This window comes from Cyrtonyx montezumae, unplaced genomic scaffold (assembly GCF_038088225.1).
Source record: "Cyrtonyx montezumae isolate F1298 unplaced genomic scaffold, pur_monq_1.0 scaffold_3, whole genome shotgun sequence".
Lineage (NCBI taxonomy): Eukaryota > Metazoa > Chordata > Aves > Galliformes > Odontophoridae > Cyrtonyx > Cyrtonyx montezumae.
The window spans coordinates 51,976,135-51,990,945 of NW_027072034.1; the positions used below are offsets into that span (position 1 = coordinate 51,976,135).

A 14,811-nucleotide genomic window follows, 5' to 3' on the forward strand; every position below is an offset into this window, starting at 1 on the left:
TCTGATGACAGTATAGAAAAAGCCATCTGTCTTTTGCTGCAGTGGGAAACAATAGTCCTTAAACATTCAAAATGTCTTAAATACGTTAAGAGCAACACAGAGGGAATAAGGTAAAAATTTTAAGAGACACCAGACACCAAAACGAATGAATCACTGAGTGGACAAGAAACATCAACTGCCTTCTCAGTAAAAACATTAGAGTTGTCTTTTTCTGATCACTGACGTAAACCTGTCTCACAACCAAATGTAAGACACTGCAGGAACATCCAGTGCTTGAGATAAATTCTAAATATAATAAATAATAAATTCTAATAATAAATAAATAAATAATGGATTCTAAACGGGATATTATTTTGCAGCTGCACAGGTGCATGTGGGAACTTCTTCACAGTGTAGTGACGGAGCACTGGCACAGCTGCACAGAGAGGTGGTGGAGTCTCCTTCTCTGGAGACGTTCAAGACCTGCCCAGACAACTACCTGTGCAAACTGGGCTAGGGAGCTGCTTTGGCAGGGGGTTGGACTCCATGAGCTCTGGATGTCCCTTCCAACCTTTACAATTCTGTGACTAGGATGTAAAATTTAACTTTTTCTTGTTTTCTGGCTCACTGCATACTTTCACAGTTCATCACAATTGAATCATGGATAGAGACTGGTAGAGACCATCCCTTTGTCCTCACTTCATTGTTTTCTGCCCCAGACACACTTATGCCTCTGTTTCATGATTGTTTTCTGCCTGTGTACTTATGAGCAATTACTTGCAATGGAGTAAAATTAGAATTGTTTGTAAGCATGATAAAGTAGGAAAAGCAATATGATGATGCAGGTAAAGAGCATCTCAAGCACTCAAACCTAATAGCAAGGGCAGTGGTTGCAAAGAAACTACAGCTCTGTTGCTAGCTTATTTACTATTTTGTTTCAAAAAAGGTTATTTTATATATCACTCAATGTATTCTGTCACAGACAACTAGGAAAGGCTTTACACTTAGATCTACCATGTTAGCCCTATTGCTGAAGAGTGGATTAAAAGGAGAAGAAATTCCAGTGTGGTTATGCTGTGCTGTTTCAATTTAGCAAGGTGTAAGTCACGCCTGTCACATCGTAGGTGAACTTGAGAAGACCAGAGCACATCTAACCAGGTAACCATGACAACTTCACCCATTCCTTTTGCAAAGGATTTCTTTTTTTTTTTCCCGGAATATTCATATTAAATTGGCTGCTACTAGACAAAATTCTCTATACATATGATATCAGCTAGACAGAAGGACTGTGTGTTTCAGTAATATACCTTTAGTTAATTCATTATTACAATTACAGACTATCAGAAGAAGCAAAATACATTTTTAATGAGATAAAAGACTAAATCTGTTTATATGCAAATGTAATCCTGCTTGCTATGATATCCCAAAATATACAGATATACAGTTTTACAAATGAACTGACTTACATGTGGTTATGGTAGTATGGCAATGTTAAAACACCTGCTAAATGAAGGCTGATGCGACCTAAAATTCACAAGCAGCCTTGCACTGTGAGCAATTACAGACTGCTTTGGTTACTAATTTTCAATAGGCTATCATGTTTACTTTGCACAGACTTTTAATTATATGCATACCATGCCCCACAGAATTCCATGTGGGACATAGGCCCTTGAAGCAATGCTACTTTAGAATTGTTTCAAAACAACATGTTAGTTTATTAGTGGAATCAAGCTGTTTTGAGTTTCAAAAGGGCACAAGAAAATGCATAACACTTCACAGTCTGTAGTACTGCCAAAGAACACCTACTGAGAAAGCTAACAATAACTGAACATTCTTTTTTGACAAAGAGAAAAGGATAAAAATATTTAAATATATATATATCCTTAATGTTTTCCATGTGCAGAACTACCTCCACAATTTGGTGCACTAGCATAAACACAAATGCAAATGTTAGAAAGATATCAGAAGAAAATATTTTAAAAAGCCACCCTGGTTGGTAGTTCACATTTTCAAAGATGCATAGTATACACAGGGATTATCTCCTTCAATATTTTACCTAATGTCACTAATCTGAAGGAGGTGAAAAATATGCATAATTTGCTGCAAAAGTAACATCTCCTATTTATCTACCTGGAAACTACATCAGGTACAAAGAGCACAGTAACAGTATTTGATAGTGAAAATTTTCAGTTACAGAACATTGTATTTCAAAATAGTCATCACTTTTAGCTATGCATTTCCAGCAGCCATGAACAATCGCCTCCATGCCATGCTCATAACAATATGCACTATTAGACATATCCCACTGTTTCACAGCCACTACGATGACATTATTGCTGAAATGCAGCACCCGTTGCCCCCCTGTGGTCACGTCTGCTGGTTTGTCTCCATAAACATTCAGAAAGCACCAATGAATGTCAATAGGTTCCATTTTTCCACACAGAGAAACTCAATGATACACCTTTATTTCACAGGCACTTATATGTCAGACACTACTCAGCCATCTCTCATACAGCAACAAAATGTAACAGAATATTGGTGGGAAAGTTCAGCCTCTACTATCATACCTCAAACATTGACCTCTGATCTTGTGGGTTAACAAAATAGGAGGCATTATGTTTTTAGCAGCCCTCAAAGTTACAGAATGCAGATTTGACTGAAAACATCTTACTTAATCAAAAGTAAGGAGGTAGATCACATGAATACTCTCACTATGCTGCTACTGTTCTCAGGGACTGATTTCAAGTTTGAAAGAATGGGAGAATCACATATGTAAATGTTATTATCTTTCCAATGAATTGGAAGCAGTTGTTTCTGGAGACAATGGGAACACAATGACTTAGTCTAGAGAATGTTATCAGACATTGAAAACTTGTTTGAAAGGTAAACTAGCTTTTAAAAAGGTCATGAAAACAGGCTTTGCAAAAATTAATGTCTGACCTAACCACTAAGCAATGATTAAAAAAAAAAAAAAGGTCAAATTTGCAAGCAGTACATCTTTTTGATTATATGTCCTTCAATTAAAAGGAAATTCAAAAACTTGGAATGGCATAAATATACAAACATTTCAAAAGAAGAATGTAATGGGAATTACAGTCTTCTGATAAAGATAATGCTTAGCGCAGCCAAAAAAAATGACAAAAGTACCATGTTGCACAAGCATCCTGCATCTGTAGATCTCAGCTCTGAGAGACATCACCAATGCCAGAAACAATATAAGCTGACGCTCAAGTACCAGCTCTGTATCAAGACTTACTGCTGGAGGGACAGAGATTCTGGAGGAGGTAAAGGAGGATTTGCAGCTACAGTGCAAATCTTTGTTACTGCAGTAACTTAAAACCCTCAGCTCTTCAGAGGAGCTTCTGGATCAAACTCCTCAGTGATAGCTCAGCAGCTTTAGTAAAAACAGCCAAGCATCCTCCCCAAGCAAGCGAAGAGCACAACGCAAGAGCAATCTGGGGGCCATTCTCTTTAAGAACCTTTCATGGACTCTGTTGCAGAACAGAAACAAATTGAAAAAAGGAAATTTGACAAGTGAATGAGTTGTCACAGCATTGGATCAGGCTCTGAAACAAATTAATGAAGACCAGCATTTATTTATAATTTCATCACTTGATTACACAAGAATAACTAAAGAGAAGACTTACACAAAAGGCAAGCTGGATCTTACTTTTGATCTTTACAATCATATGGCCTCAGTTTAGTTTTGGTACCCATGAATTACAAAAAGAGAAATGAAAAAAAAAGAAAGAACTCTTCTCTTGGAAGACAGAAATGCACTTTGAACAAAACAGAAAACAACTAGCAGTAAGCAATGGGGCAAGCCCCTGTCACTATCTCTGTGCTGCAGAAATTTTGATGGAGTACTTTAAGAACAAAAAAAAGATATTTGCAGCAGTGGTTTCCAGTGCAAGTACTAAATGTGCTCTTTGTTTTTGGTTTGGTTTTTTTTTTCGGTTGTTTTTTCTTGTTCGTTTTTAACTGCATCTGAAGGACAAAAAGAATAGTGGAAAAAAAACCTCCGTTTCAATTTTTTTGGAAGAGCACAATGAGCAATGTTGGAATGAATGATGAAAAAGTTATACGACAGTTATTCTAGATATTATCCACCTCTCCTACAGTCATACTTAAACTGCTATTTTTTAAAAAGTAAAAGCTAAATATATACATATTTATACAATGCATCTGTGTAGTACCTGAAGATGATATTGTATGTTTAGTTGTGTAGAACAAGGCCACATTATTTGCTGGTATGTTTAAAAGGAATATTTTTTACCAAGTGACAGCAAAACAAATTTCTGACTTACATGTGCTATCATTAAAGTTGTTTTCTAACTTTATTCAGCTACAGACAACCTCACATTTGTTTTGGCTTCTACAGATTCCAGTCTGGATGCTAATTTTCCCTACATGGGAAATCTACCATTTTCTGTTATCCTGGAAGAACCTCAGCTTTCACTTGCACTCCCTCAGCATGTGATGCCTCTGGTCAAATGCAAGACATCCCTGCAAACTGTTGTCATTCTACTAGTGGCATGAATCTTGCAATTAAGTAATCCTATATTTAACAATGAACAGCAACTTGAAAATAACTACTGGTCACTCTACTCTGATGAGCTGTAACAAAAACTGCTGTAACAATACTGGTAGAAGAGAAAACTGTTCAGGATAAATTCAAGCCACAGTGACTGGTATTGTTATACACATTAGATGAAACTTTTATCTTACATCTCTATTCAGCCATTTCCAGATGATATTTCCCCTTCATGTAAAAGTCATAGATACCTAGTAGAAATGAATGTGATAGAAGATTATGATTTGTGAAAAGACTAGAAGCAGCCAGTTGTCTTAATGGACAGATGCAAGCTTGCTGCTCCTAGAATGTGGACATTGTAAAGATGTATTTTCTGTATTCAAGAAAAAAATTAAATGATTAATCAATGCCTTTGCAGGGAAGAATCATTTCATGTCCTGCTTTAAGTCTATATTAGGAAGTAATCATAATGATTACACATTTTACAGGTTTGTGGCCTGGCATAAAATAAATAAATAAATAAAAGTTATGTTTCATTTAAAAATAAATAATGATGCAAGTTCACACAAATGGATTAACTCATCCATAACAACAATACCTGCATTTCCTGCACCAACAGTTTGTGGTGTCTTCGTTGACCAATTCTGAAGTGCCTGTTCACCATCTGTCTTCACCAGCAAGCTGTTATGTTGCGACTGCTGTTGGTCTTCATCTTCAGCAACAAATGAAATTACACCTAAAACAAAGAGATAACAGATGTTATATTAGCTAGGGCATTAGCTTTATGAAACAGAACATCAGACACCTACGAGTATTTCTTCAGTTCAGAACTAATATAAAATGAAGCAAAACTTCTACTCCTGATTCAGCCATCCAATTATAACTTATGGTAATAAAGAACACATCTTGAGTGAGTCCAAGGAAATTAACCATTTTTCTCCCCACATTTTTTCTACTTACCTGAAATAATAAGAAGTATAGACAAACACACTTTTCAAAGACAATCAAGTATGGCAGAGAATAATAGTATTTTTTCTTTCCAGTGTAAATTTTTATGCTCAGAAATTTATTTCTGAGTTGCATATTTTTTTCAGATTATGGTAGGCCTCATTCTACTGCAGTAAAATAATAAATTGAAAATATTTCTATCATACACTCCTGTGCCGTTTGTAAAGTAAATTCCAGTGTTTACAGAAGACAAAAAAAAAAAAAAAAAAAGAGATTGTAACGCCAAGATTTTTAAATCTCAGTGAAAAATATAGATCAATATTTGATAGCATAAAACATAACATAAAACAGTACTTCCTCAGTCCCATTAAATAATACTAATGTCATTTGCGAAGGCTTGAAATACCAGCTTTAAATAAGCAGGTTTTCCTTCTTGCATTGTATGCTTCTGACACATAATTTATAATCATCACAACTGCTTGGAAATGCTGGATATCATTGCTATCTTATCTAAATGAATGTCCCTCAGTATTTCAATACATTCTGCAGAGTTTCATTGCTGAACTATATAGGTCTCAAAGGTTTAATTCTTGCTTCATATGTATGATGAAAAACTAATTCAAGGAGGTGGTTATTTTATGGTATTATACAGTCAGAAATGTTCCAGTGCAAGATCCTTAGAATTTATGTGAAAGGGTCTCTCAGAAGGAATTTATGCAACTGCATCTTATTAAAGGTTTGGGAGCATTGCAAAGCTATTTTAATTTTAAGAGGAGAACTGATATAATTTTACATGAGTCTCAGAAAAATCTGATTTAAGAATACTTATATTTAATGATATTTTTTCCACTTCCAGCTTAGAGCAGGGTAGGTGGGAAGTAATGAATGATGTGCAATTTTCTGACTAGTTGATTTTAATACTTTACTGCTAGGAATACCTGCAGTTGGATCAGGGAGCTGCTGCATTTTCATGCTTTTTCTGAGATTATTTTCTATAATGTGCTCCTTCTTGCTGTAGTATATTGACCCTTGCTGAGGATCCAGGGTTCAAGTCCCTTCAACTCCCACCACACCACGTGATGTCATGATGTGGAATGTCAACAACACAACAAAAACCACAAAACCACGACATATATAAGCACAGAGGACTTGCAGAATATGTGTACAAAAAGTATTAAGCATTTGGCACATTTGAGGAGCAGAAATAATAGCTGAGTTTATGCTACCTGTCTGCAGGTATATATAAAAGGAAGGCACTGACATGCATTCTAAGCTTCAGAAGATGGTTAAAGAAGTCAAAAGGAAGAGAGAAGCCCCAGACAAAGCTAAGCAATGTTTACATGGGACCTGAGAAAAGGGATACCAGTGAGAAACAGAGATAGCACTTCACCAGTCGCAACAGCTGGCTCAGAAATCCACTATGACTATACCATCAACCAACTGAACAAGATTTCTGTAAATACACCAGCTTACATCAGGCTCATTTATCATTGTTAACATCTATCTTAAACACTTTTGCAGAAGACAGCATTCATCATAAAAATCCTTCCATGATCCACTGATTTTCAGGAGTTTAAGTTTTTATAAAATAGCCTCAGTTACAGGGCTTTTTAATAGTATGTGAGGAGAAAGGAGAAAAAGAGAGGAGGAGAGAAGTGACAAAAGAAGAGAGAGGAGAAAGGAAAGAGACAGAAAAGAGAAGGATGAGAGAAGCAGAACTAGAGAGAAGAAAGAGTACATACATAAATCCAGAAAAAAAAAAAGCACAATTTTAAATTAAATATTAAATTTCCAGATTTTTTTCCTTCGTTAATAAAATCTATGCTATCCCAACGGAAAATAAATAAATAAATATGCTATATGTATATACATATATTTGTTAACGGTTTGTGGGCCAGTAGAGGGGGAGGATCACCTCCCTTGACCTGCTGGCCACGCTCTTTTTAATGCACCCCAGAATGCCATTGGCCCTCTTGGCCATGAAGGCACACTGCTGGCTCATGGTCAACCTGTCATCCACCAGGACATCCAGGTCCCTCTCTACAGAGCTCCTCTCCAGCAGCTCATCCTCCAGCCTGTACTGGTGCATGCAATTATTCCTCCCTTATAGATCCTTCCCCAGTGGTGGTCAGCCCTGAAATGGGGTCTGGGAGAGGTGGAGCCAGACTGCACCCCTTCCAGTCACACAGTGCATTGCCTTCACCTGTGCTCCTGCGGCTGACTCAGTGCTCACCTCAGCTGATCCAGCAGTGCTTCAGGCCCTGATTCAACAGTTCCCATACACAGATCTAAAGGAAATTGCTCTATTGCTAACATTTTTATTTTGTGCAAGAATGTTGCATGAGATGTTTATTAGTTATTATTTCTATGTTAAAAATCTGTCACACAGCTATAAACTAGCTGTAGCATAAAATATTAGCTCTCTATTGAAATCCTTCAAATGGACTTTTGAAAAGAAGTGGGCTCATTTATTGCTTAGCAATCCTAACAGAGCAAAAAGGGGAGCAAAATAAGTATAATTGTGCTGATACATAATTTTGTAATGAAAAAGTCTTTGAATAGAATGGAAAGAGAAAAACCGTTTGCTTAGTACAATTTCTATGGCAAAAACTCTTTTATGAGAACTCATTTTAATATGATAAAAGCATCATTAAAGAATACCAAGGTTACCAAGTTTTATACATACAATTTGGAGAGTTCTAAACTTGAAATCATTCAACAATTCTATGACAAAGTCTTCGACTAAATACCTAAATAGCTGTTCTTTTTTCCCCAAAGGGTAAACTCCACTCTTTTTATAGGTATCTTTTGAGCCTTGTTTTTATCCTCAACATTCAACATAATTCCATCCAAACAAATTCACCAAACTGAAAAGTACCTCTATTTTTGGGGTATTTAATGTTAGTTCTATTTTGCAGCTAGGAAGCACTATGTTTCCCAAATCCTTATTAATTCCCAATTGAATCACTCACATGCAATCTGTGATTCTCACACTTCACATAGGCAACTGAAAATTCCTACAAGAGACAAACATTCTCATTTTCTCAGTTCAGATATTTCCATAAGTAAGTTTTCATGAAGGTGAAAATTCTGCTTTGTTAAACAAATATGACTTCACACAACTGGAAGCAGACAGACTTCCACGCCACTTGAATCCCCAAACTAGTAAGCACTTCCTTGTTGTTGTTACCTTATATAGGATTTTGGTAGTTTAGATTACATCTAACAATGGACAGCAAAGTTGTCTTATGCCTTTCAAATCCACAACAGTGTCCTTTCTTTCCCATTCCCCACACAAGAGTTGAATGATGTTATGGTTTTATGAGACTTAGACTACATTTACAAATTTCTATGATGTAACCGAAACTGTCTCTGCTCCAGGGGAAAAATGAATGAGACATTTTCAGGTAGTGATTAAAGCAACCATTGAGCCAGAGGATGAATGGAAATAACTGGGTCCTATCTCTTTCACAGACTCACTTCAGCCTCCTATCGTTATTTGACAGCATAAAATATACGAACTCATCTCTGAAAAAAAAGAGCATATGGAACTACTCAGCTTTTGAGCTATTAACTTTTCTGTCAGGTTAGAGGCACTGACTATTCTCTTTCCCTCTCAGTGAACATGTAATACTTCCAAATACAATGGAAACCATTGTGACAGAAGTTAGGAATGAAGGAACAGAGGAGATGATGGTTCAAGTATGCTATCTCTTTCACTTTGAAGGCATAGCTTTCAACAGCTGCTGTTAAACTGCTGTATAATAAGTTGCTTGGAATCTCTTATGCTGAAACATTCAGGACTTATAAAAGAACTGTGGATTTGCTAAGCTGTAAATAAAGAATAATCCTATATCTTTGAAGACTAAGGAAAAGGCATATGTTGAAGTATAGTGTACTCTCAGTATTTCCTGGTGCGTAGTTTTGATGGTCAAAAATTCAGTTGAAAGCTGACTCCAACTCAGAGAAAATGAATTTTTTCTCAGGGCTATAAGTCTAAGCAAGAAGTTACTGAAGTTTTCCAATTGCACTACACAAAGCTTTGTTCCAAGAGTTTACAAGTGCAGTTTCAAAAGTAATGCCTCCTGTTTTATGCTGTTGAGAATGCGTGTTTGAGAATGATGTTTGAGAATGTTGGTGTTGAGAATGCGTGTTTGAGAATGATGGTGGTGGTATGGCTGTCGAGGGTGAACCTTCCCACCAATTCCGTTACATTTTGTTGTCATGTGACAGATGGTAGCAGAGTATCAGTGTGACAAATGGTATCTGACATGGAAGTGTGTCACTGAATTCCTCCATACAGAAAAAACAGCACCCATTGACATCTATTAGCACTTGCTGAACATTGATGGAGACCAAACAGTAGATGCAAGCACAGTGAAGCAATGGGCGCAGCATTTCAGCAGCAGCAACAGTGACAGTGGGTTGCCTCCTCTGGTACAGATTTCTACTAACACATACTGGTTCTAGTTCATTGCTGGTGAAAATACATAGCTCATGGAGGTGACTACGTTGAAAAGTAGTGTTCTGTTTCTAAGAATTTTCTCTATCAAACACTATTATTGTGCTGCTTGTATCTCCTCTAGTTTCCATGGAAATAAATAGGAAACACTGCTTTCAGAGAGACCTATATATTTTCACAAATCATCTGCATATTGAGATGCTATATGTTTTACATATCAGAGAGTAAAACAGTCAAAATAATAAACTAGCTTGGCATTCTTAAAGAAAAAACTAAATTATTTTTTGATGTTGAGGAAATAGCAGTCATTAATCTCAACTTTTTAAAAAGTTAGCAGAAGGAATTTGCACTTACCAACCAAAACGTCAAGATCACACACTAGAATTTTTGATTAAGATATTTGCCCAATATTTAGGTTTCCTGAGCACTTTTCAGTTATTTTAAGTTTCCATAATTTCCTTCCTTACACACACAATTCCTACTCTACAAGAGTGCTTATAGAACCTCATTCTCATAATTGTAGTTTTTATATTATTATGTAAAGAAAGTAGAAATGTAGAAATATTAAGTTAACGCTTGAAAATGATTAAGTCTGACTTCTTAAAATAAATATCCATTTAAAAATATATTCAAGACAAAATATTAAGTAAGACAAACTGAAGTTAGTTAAAGCATGCAGGAATCTCAATACTGTTTCATAAGATTTTTACATCAGCAAAAAATTGATGTAAATTATTTGTAATTAATTTTAGAAATCTACATTCTGTGTATTTACCCTTGCACCCTGCAGGCAACAAATTAAATTTTAATCAAAGGAAACAATCAAATTTTTCTCTCTGCCTTTAAATCCTTCGCTCTAGTAGTGCTTAGAGAACTACAACTATTCAACATTTTCTGGAAAGAGCACTTGTTGATAATTCAAACACATGCATTCTTATTGTGACAATTTCCATGAGACTAAACACAAAGTTGCACATATGTTGGCATTTTTGAAGTAGCGAACCACATTTTTAGAAGCAGTATCTTCACAAATAAAGGTATGACCAGATTAAAAATCATTATCACAAGTAAGGTTGTGTTGAACAGAAAGCATTCCATGTAAACAGACAGTGTTAATTCACAGGGATTTTGTATATTGGAGTTCCTCATTTTACCTTGAAAGATTCCTCGTCTCCATGGAGACACACTCAAAGTGTAAGAAACTATGTCATTTGCATCCACAGTAAGAACTGGTGCACCAACCACCATTGAAAGATCTGAAGACACCTGTTAAAGAGAATTCAGAAAAAAAATGAACAATCAAAAGCAAGTTGCTACGGTATGAACACTATAGATAAAACTATCAATTTTACCTGCTTTGAAAAGTAGCATATGATATAGAATTTGCTATTGATAAGTCCTACCCTTTATACACATGCAATGAATGCATGCTGTAAGAGGTAGCATCATATACACCACCATAATGTAGCATATAGAGATCACACCAAGTAAACTCAAATTAAGTAACTCAGACACAGACCTACTTGAATATTATTTACATAGTCATGACATAAGTGTTTTACATACATTTTCTTTAGAAATGTAACATTGAGCTTTGACACGTGATCTAAATTTATGGAGCAAAGAAAAGTTTGAGTGTTGATTTAACATCAACTGCTACAACTTAAGCGATACTAAACTATACTTTTGGACATTGTATTTTGTAAATGAAATTTATGTAATAGCATTATAGCATTTGTAGCAACTATTTGAACAATTAAATTATCAGTGCAATTTCCTTATGCTAAATTCTAGATTATTGAAACTATAAAAATTACAGAAATATAGATTTTGAGGGGTTTTTTTTGTGTCTTTTTTTCTTTCATTCTCAGTTACCTTTTTTTTTAGTCAAATTTTGTTCATATCTTCTGTAGAAAAAAACCCACCAAGCTTATCTTGTCTTCTCAAGGGCTTGCCTTCTATGATGTACTTATATTAATATCATAATTTTCAGAAAAGTATGACAGACATAACAAGGGCAGGCAGAAAATAAAACATTATTTTTTCAAGTAGTCACTACCTATAAAAATCAGACAATCTAATTAGATTATTGAAAGCTATGGAAAAGCTGCCAACTCTAGAATTATATTTTATTTGGACTTTTCCTTATGGCTGGATGAGATTCACCCAAGAGTGAATGAGGTGATAGCCAACCCGCTTTCCATCATCTATCAGCACTCCTGGTTGACTGGTGAGCTCCCAGAAGGCTGGAGGCTTGCCAGCGTGACTCCCATGTACAAGATGGGTCATAAGGAGGATCTGGGTAACTACAGGCCTATTAGCCTGACCTCAGTGCCAGGGGAAGTTATAGAGCAGATTGCCTTGAGGGAGATCATGTGGCACGTGTGGGACAACTGGGGGAATCAGGCCTAGCCACCATGGATTCATGAAGGGCTGCTTGACCATGGTCCTGCTTGACCAACCCAATCTCCCTCAATGATCTAGTGACCCAAATGGTGGATGAGGGAAAGGCTGTTCATGTGGTCTGTCTAGACTTCAGCAAGGCCTTTGACACTGCCTCACACAGCATTCTCCTGCAGAAGCTGGATGCCCATGGCTTGCACCTACAGAGGAATCTGGACATGTTGGATCACTGAGCTGAGGCCAATGCAAGAAGGACATGGAGGCCCTGAAGTGCATCCAGAGAAGGGCAAGAAAGCTGCTGAGGGGTCTGGAGCACAAGTCTTATGGGGAGCAGCTGAGGTGGCTGGAATTGCTCACTACGGAGAAGAGTAGGCTCAGGGGAGACCATATTACTCTCTATAACTACCTAAAGGGAGGTTGCAGTGAGTTGGGGGTCAGCATCTTCTCTCGTATGTGCCAGGGGAGTGTAAGAGTGGTGAGGCCCTGGAATGGGCTGCTCAAGGAGGCAGCAGTCACCGATCCTGTAGGTATTCCAGTGAACGTTTAGATGTTGCGTTGAGGAACATGGTTTAGTGAGAACTATTGGTGATAGGTGGATGATTGGACTGGATGATCTTCTAGGTCTTTTTCCAACCCTGGTGATTCTGTGATTCTATTTTAAACTGCTCAGAGAGACAATTCTGCATGCATTCTGTACCATCATAAGGAAAATTATTTCTATCTAAATATTTAAAATCAAATTATTTTAAGCCAATATGTTGCAGAAATTGCATTTAATTTATAAGATCGATTTGCTTAAGAAAAAGAGAAAAATGAAAAATTTCTGTCATTAGAAAACAGAGCAAGTCAGCAAGTCACGTCAGATGAAGGAATGACAAGCAGACAATTCAAGAACAGAGGGGAAAAAAGAAATTATCAAGAATTGAAGTCTGAGAGGAACATGAGAGTGTTCTGTGATCATGGGTAGTTATGATGAAATAAATGCAAAAGAGGACTGGATAGTATCAGTTTGGTATTCTTCAATATTCTTCAATAACAGAGGAGTATTGCAACGAGAGATTCATTACAAAAAAAGAAAAAAAAAACAGAAAAAGAATAATAACCAAGAGAGAGGTTTCTCATGGAGAGTTTAAGAATTTGAATGAAAATAAATAAAATAAAAATAAGGACTTTGCTCAAATGCTAATAAAATTTGGGCCTCCTATTCCAAGTAAAAATAAGAAAGCTCAACAAATAAATCTGTAAGGCAAATACTTTCCTCTTTCCCAACAAATTCACAGTTCAAGATGGATGTTAGATGTATAACAACAAGAAAGAACAGGGAAACAGACTATTGAGAAAAAAAAAAAATCTGAGCCAGAAGGAGAATGTTGGAAAGCTTTCTTGAAGTAACATTTGAAAAAATACCTCTTTAGCTACTAACAAAATAAAGCACACGCACACACACACAAAAAGAGGGAGTACTACACAGACAGTATGTATTTCATTAAAGATCAACACTAAACCAAGCATCATCCTACATTTATGGATTACTCTTATTTCATTTTACAGTGAAGATAGTAATGTACATGTGTTGCTCTGAAAGTAATGCCCCCTATTTTATGATCATGGCCCACAGTGTCAGGGTCAGATGGTGGTGATATGGCAGTAAAGGTTGAACCTTCCTATCAATATCCCATATCAATGTTCAGCAGATGGAAGCAGAGGGGCAGTCTGTCAAATGGTGTCTCACATTAAAAGTGCAGATGAAGCAATGGTGTGCCATTGAATTCCTCCATTCAGAAAAAGATGGCACCCACAGACATTGATTAACAGTTGCTGAATATTTATGAAGACCAAACAGTGGGTGTGACTACAGTGAGGTGGTGGGTACTGCGCTACAGCAGTGGTAATGGAAGGTCACCTTCACAGGTGAAGATTTCTACAAGTGCAGCATGCAGTCACTTGTTCACTGCTGATGAAAATGTACAAGTAACGTTGGTGACTATGTTCAAAAATAATGACTTGTACCTGAGAATTTTCTTCATGAAATACTGCTATAGGGCTGTTTGTATGTTTTGTAGTTTGTGGAGAAAGAAATAGGAAGTTACATTCAGGGCAACCTATATATATGAAAGTTATACTTTAATGTATATGAAATGTTTATCAGAGAACAGGGGCTGCAAGTAAACTAAAGTGCACATTGCACATCCCTCCATCCTCTCCCGAAAGGACACAAGCAGACTTCCTTAGTTCCTATAGATAGTAAGAAGATCAGAAGAAATGTGTTGATCTGTTTAAAGAACTTGTATCTAGAAAACATCAATGAATTATTTTTATCAATAACTTGTGAGCATTTTAATGTCAAAAACCTCACTTAGCAACATCGTCATTTAAATCTTTGCAGTTAATCTTCAAATCGTCCTAGCCAGCATTCCTACCCATAAACACCAGACACTAAATCAGGTGACCTAAGGAGTAGGACTGGAAAAGAAGAAGTCTCTTT

General features: G+C 36.4%; 1 protein-coding gene across 1 annotated transcript in view; it reads right to left on the minus strand.

Annotated features, from left to right (window-relative positions):
• CFAP47 (cilia and flagella associated protein 47) overlaps positions 1–14,811 on the minus strand; it is a 225,927-nt gene that overhangs the window by 95,184 nt on the left and 115,932 nt on the right. The window contains exons 51-52 of the mRNA XM_065741564.1: positions 11,078–11,189; positions 5,112–5,249 (exon numbers count right to left, since the gene is read on the minus strand). Of these exons, the coding sequence (XP_065597636.1) occupies positions 5,112–5,249; positions 11,078–11,189 (250 nt within the window). The remainder of the gene's footprint in view (positions 1–5,111; positions 5,250–11,077; positions 11,190–14,811) is intronic.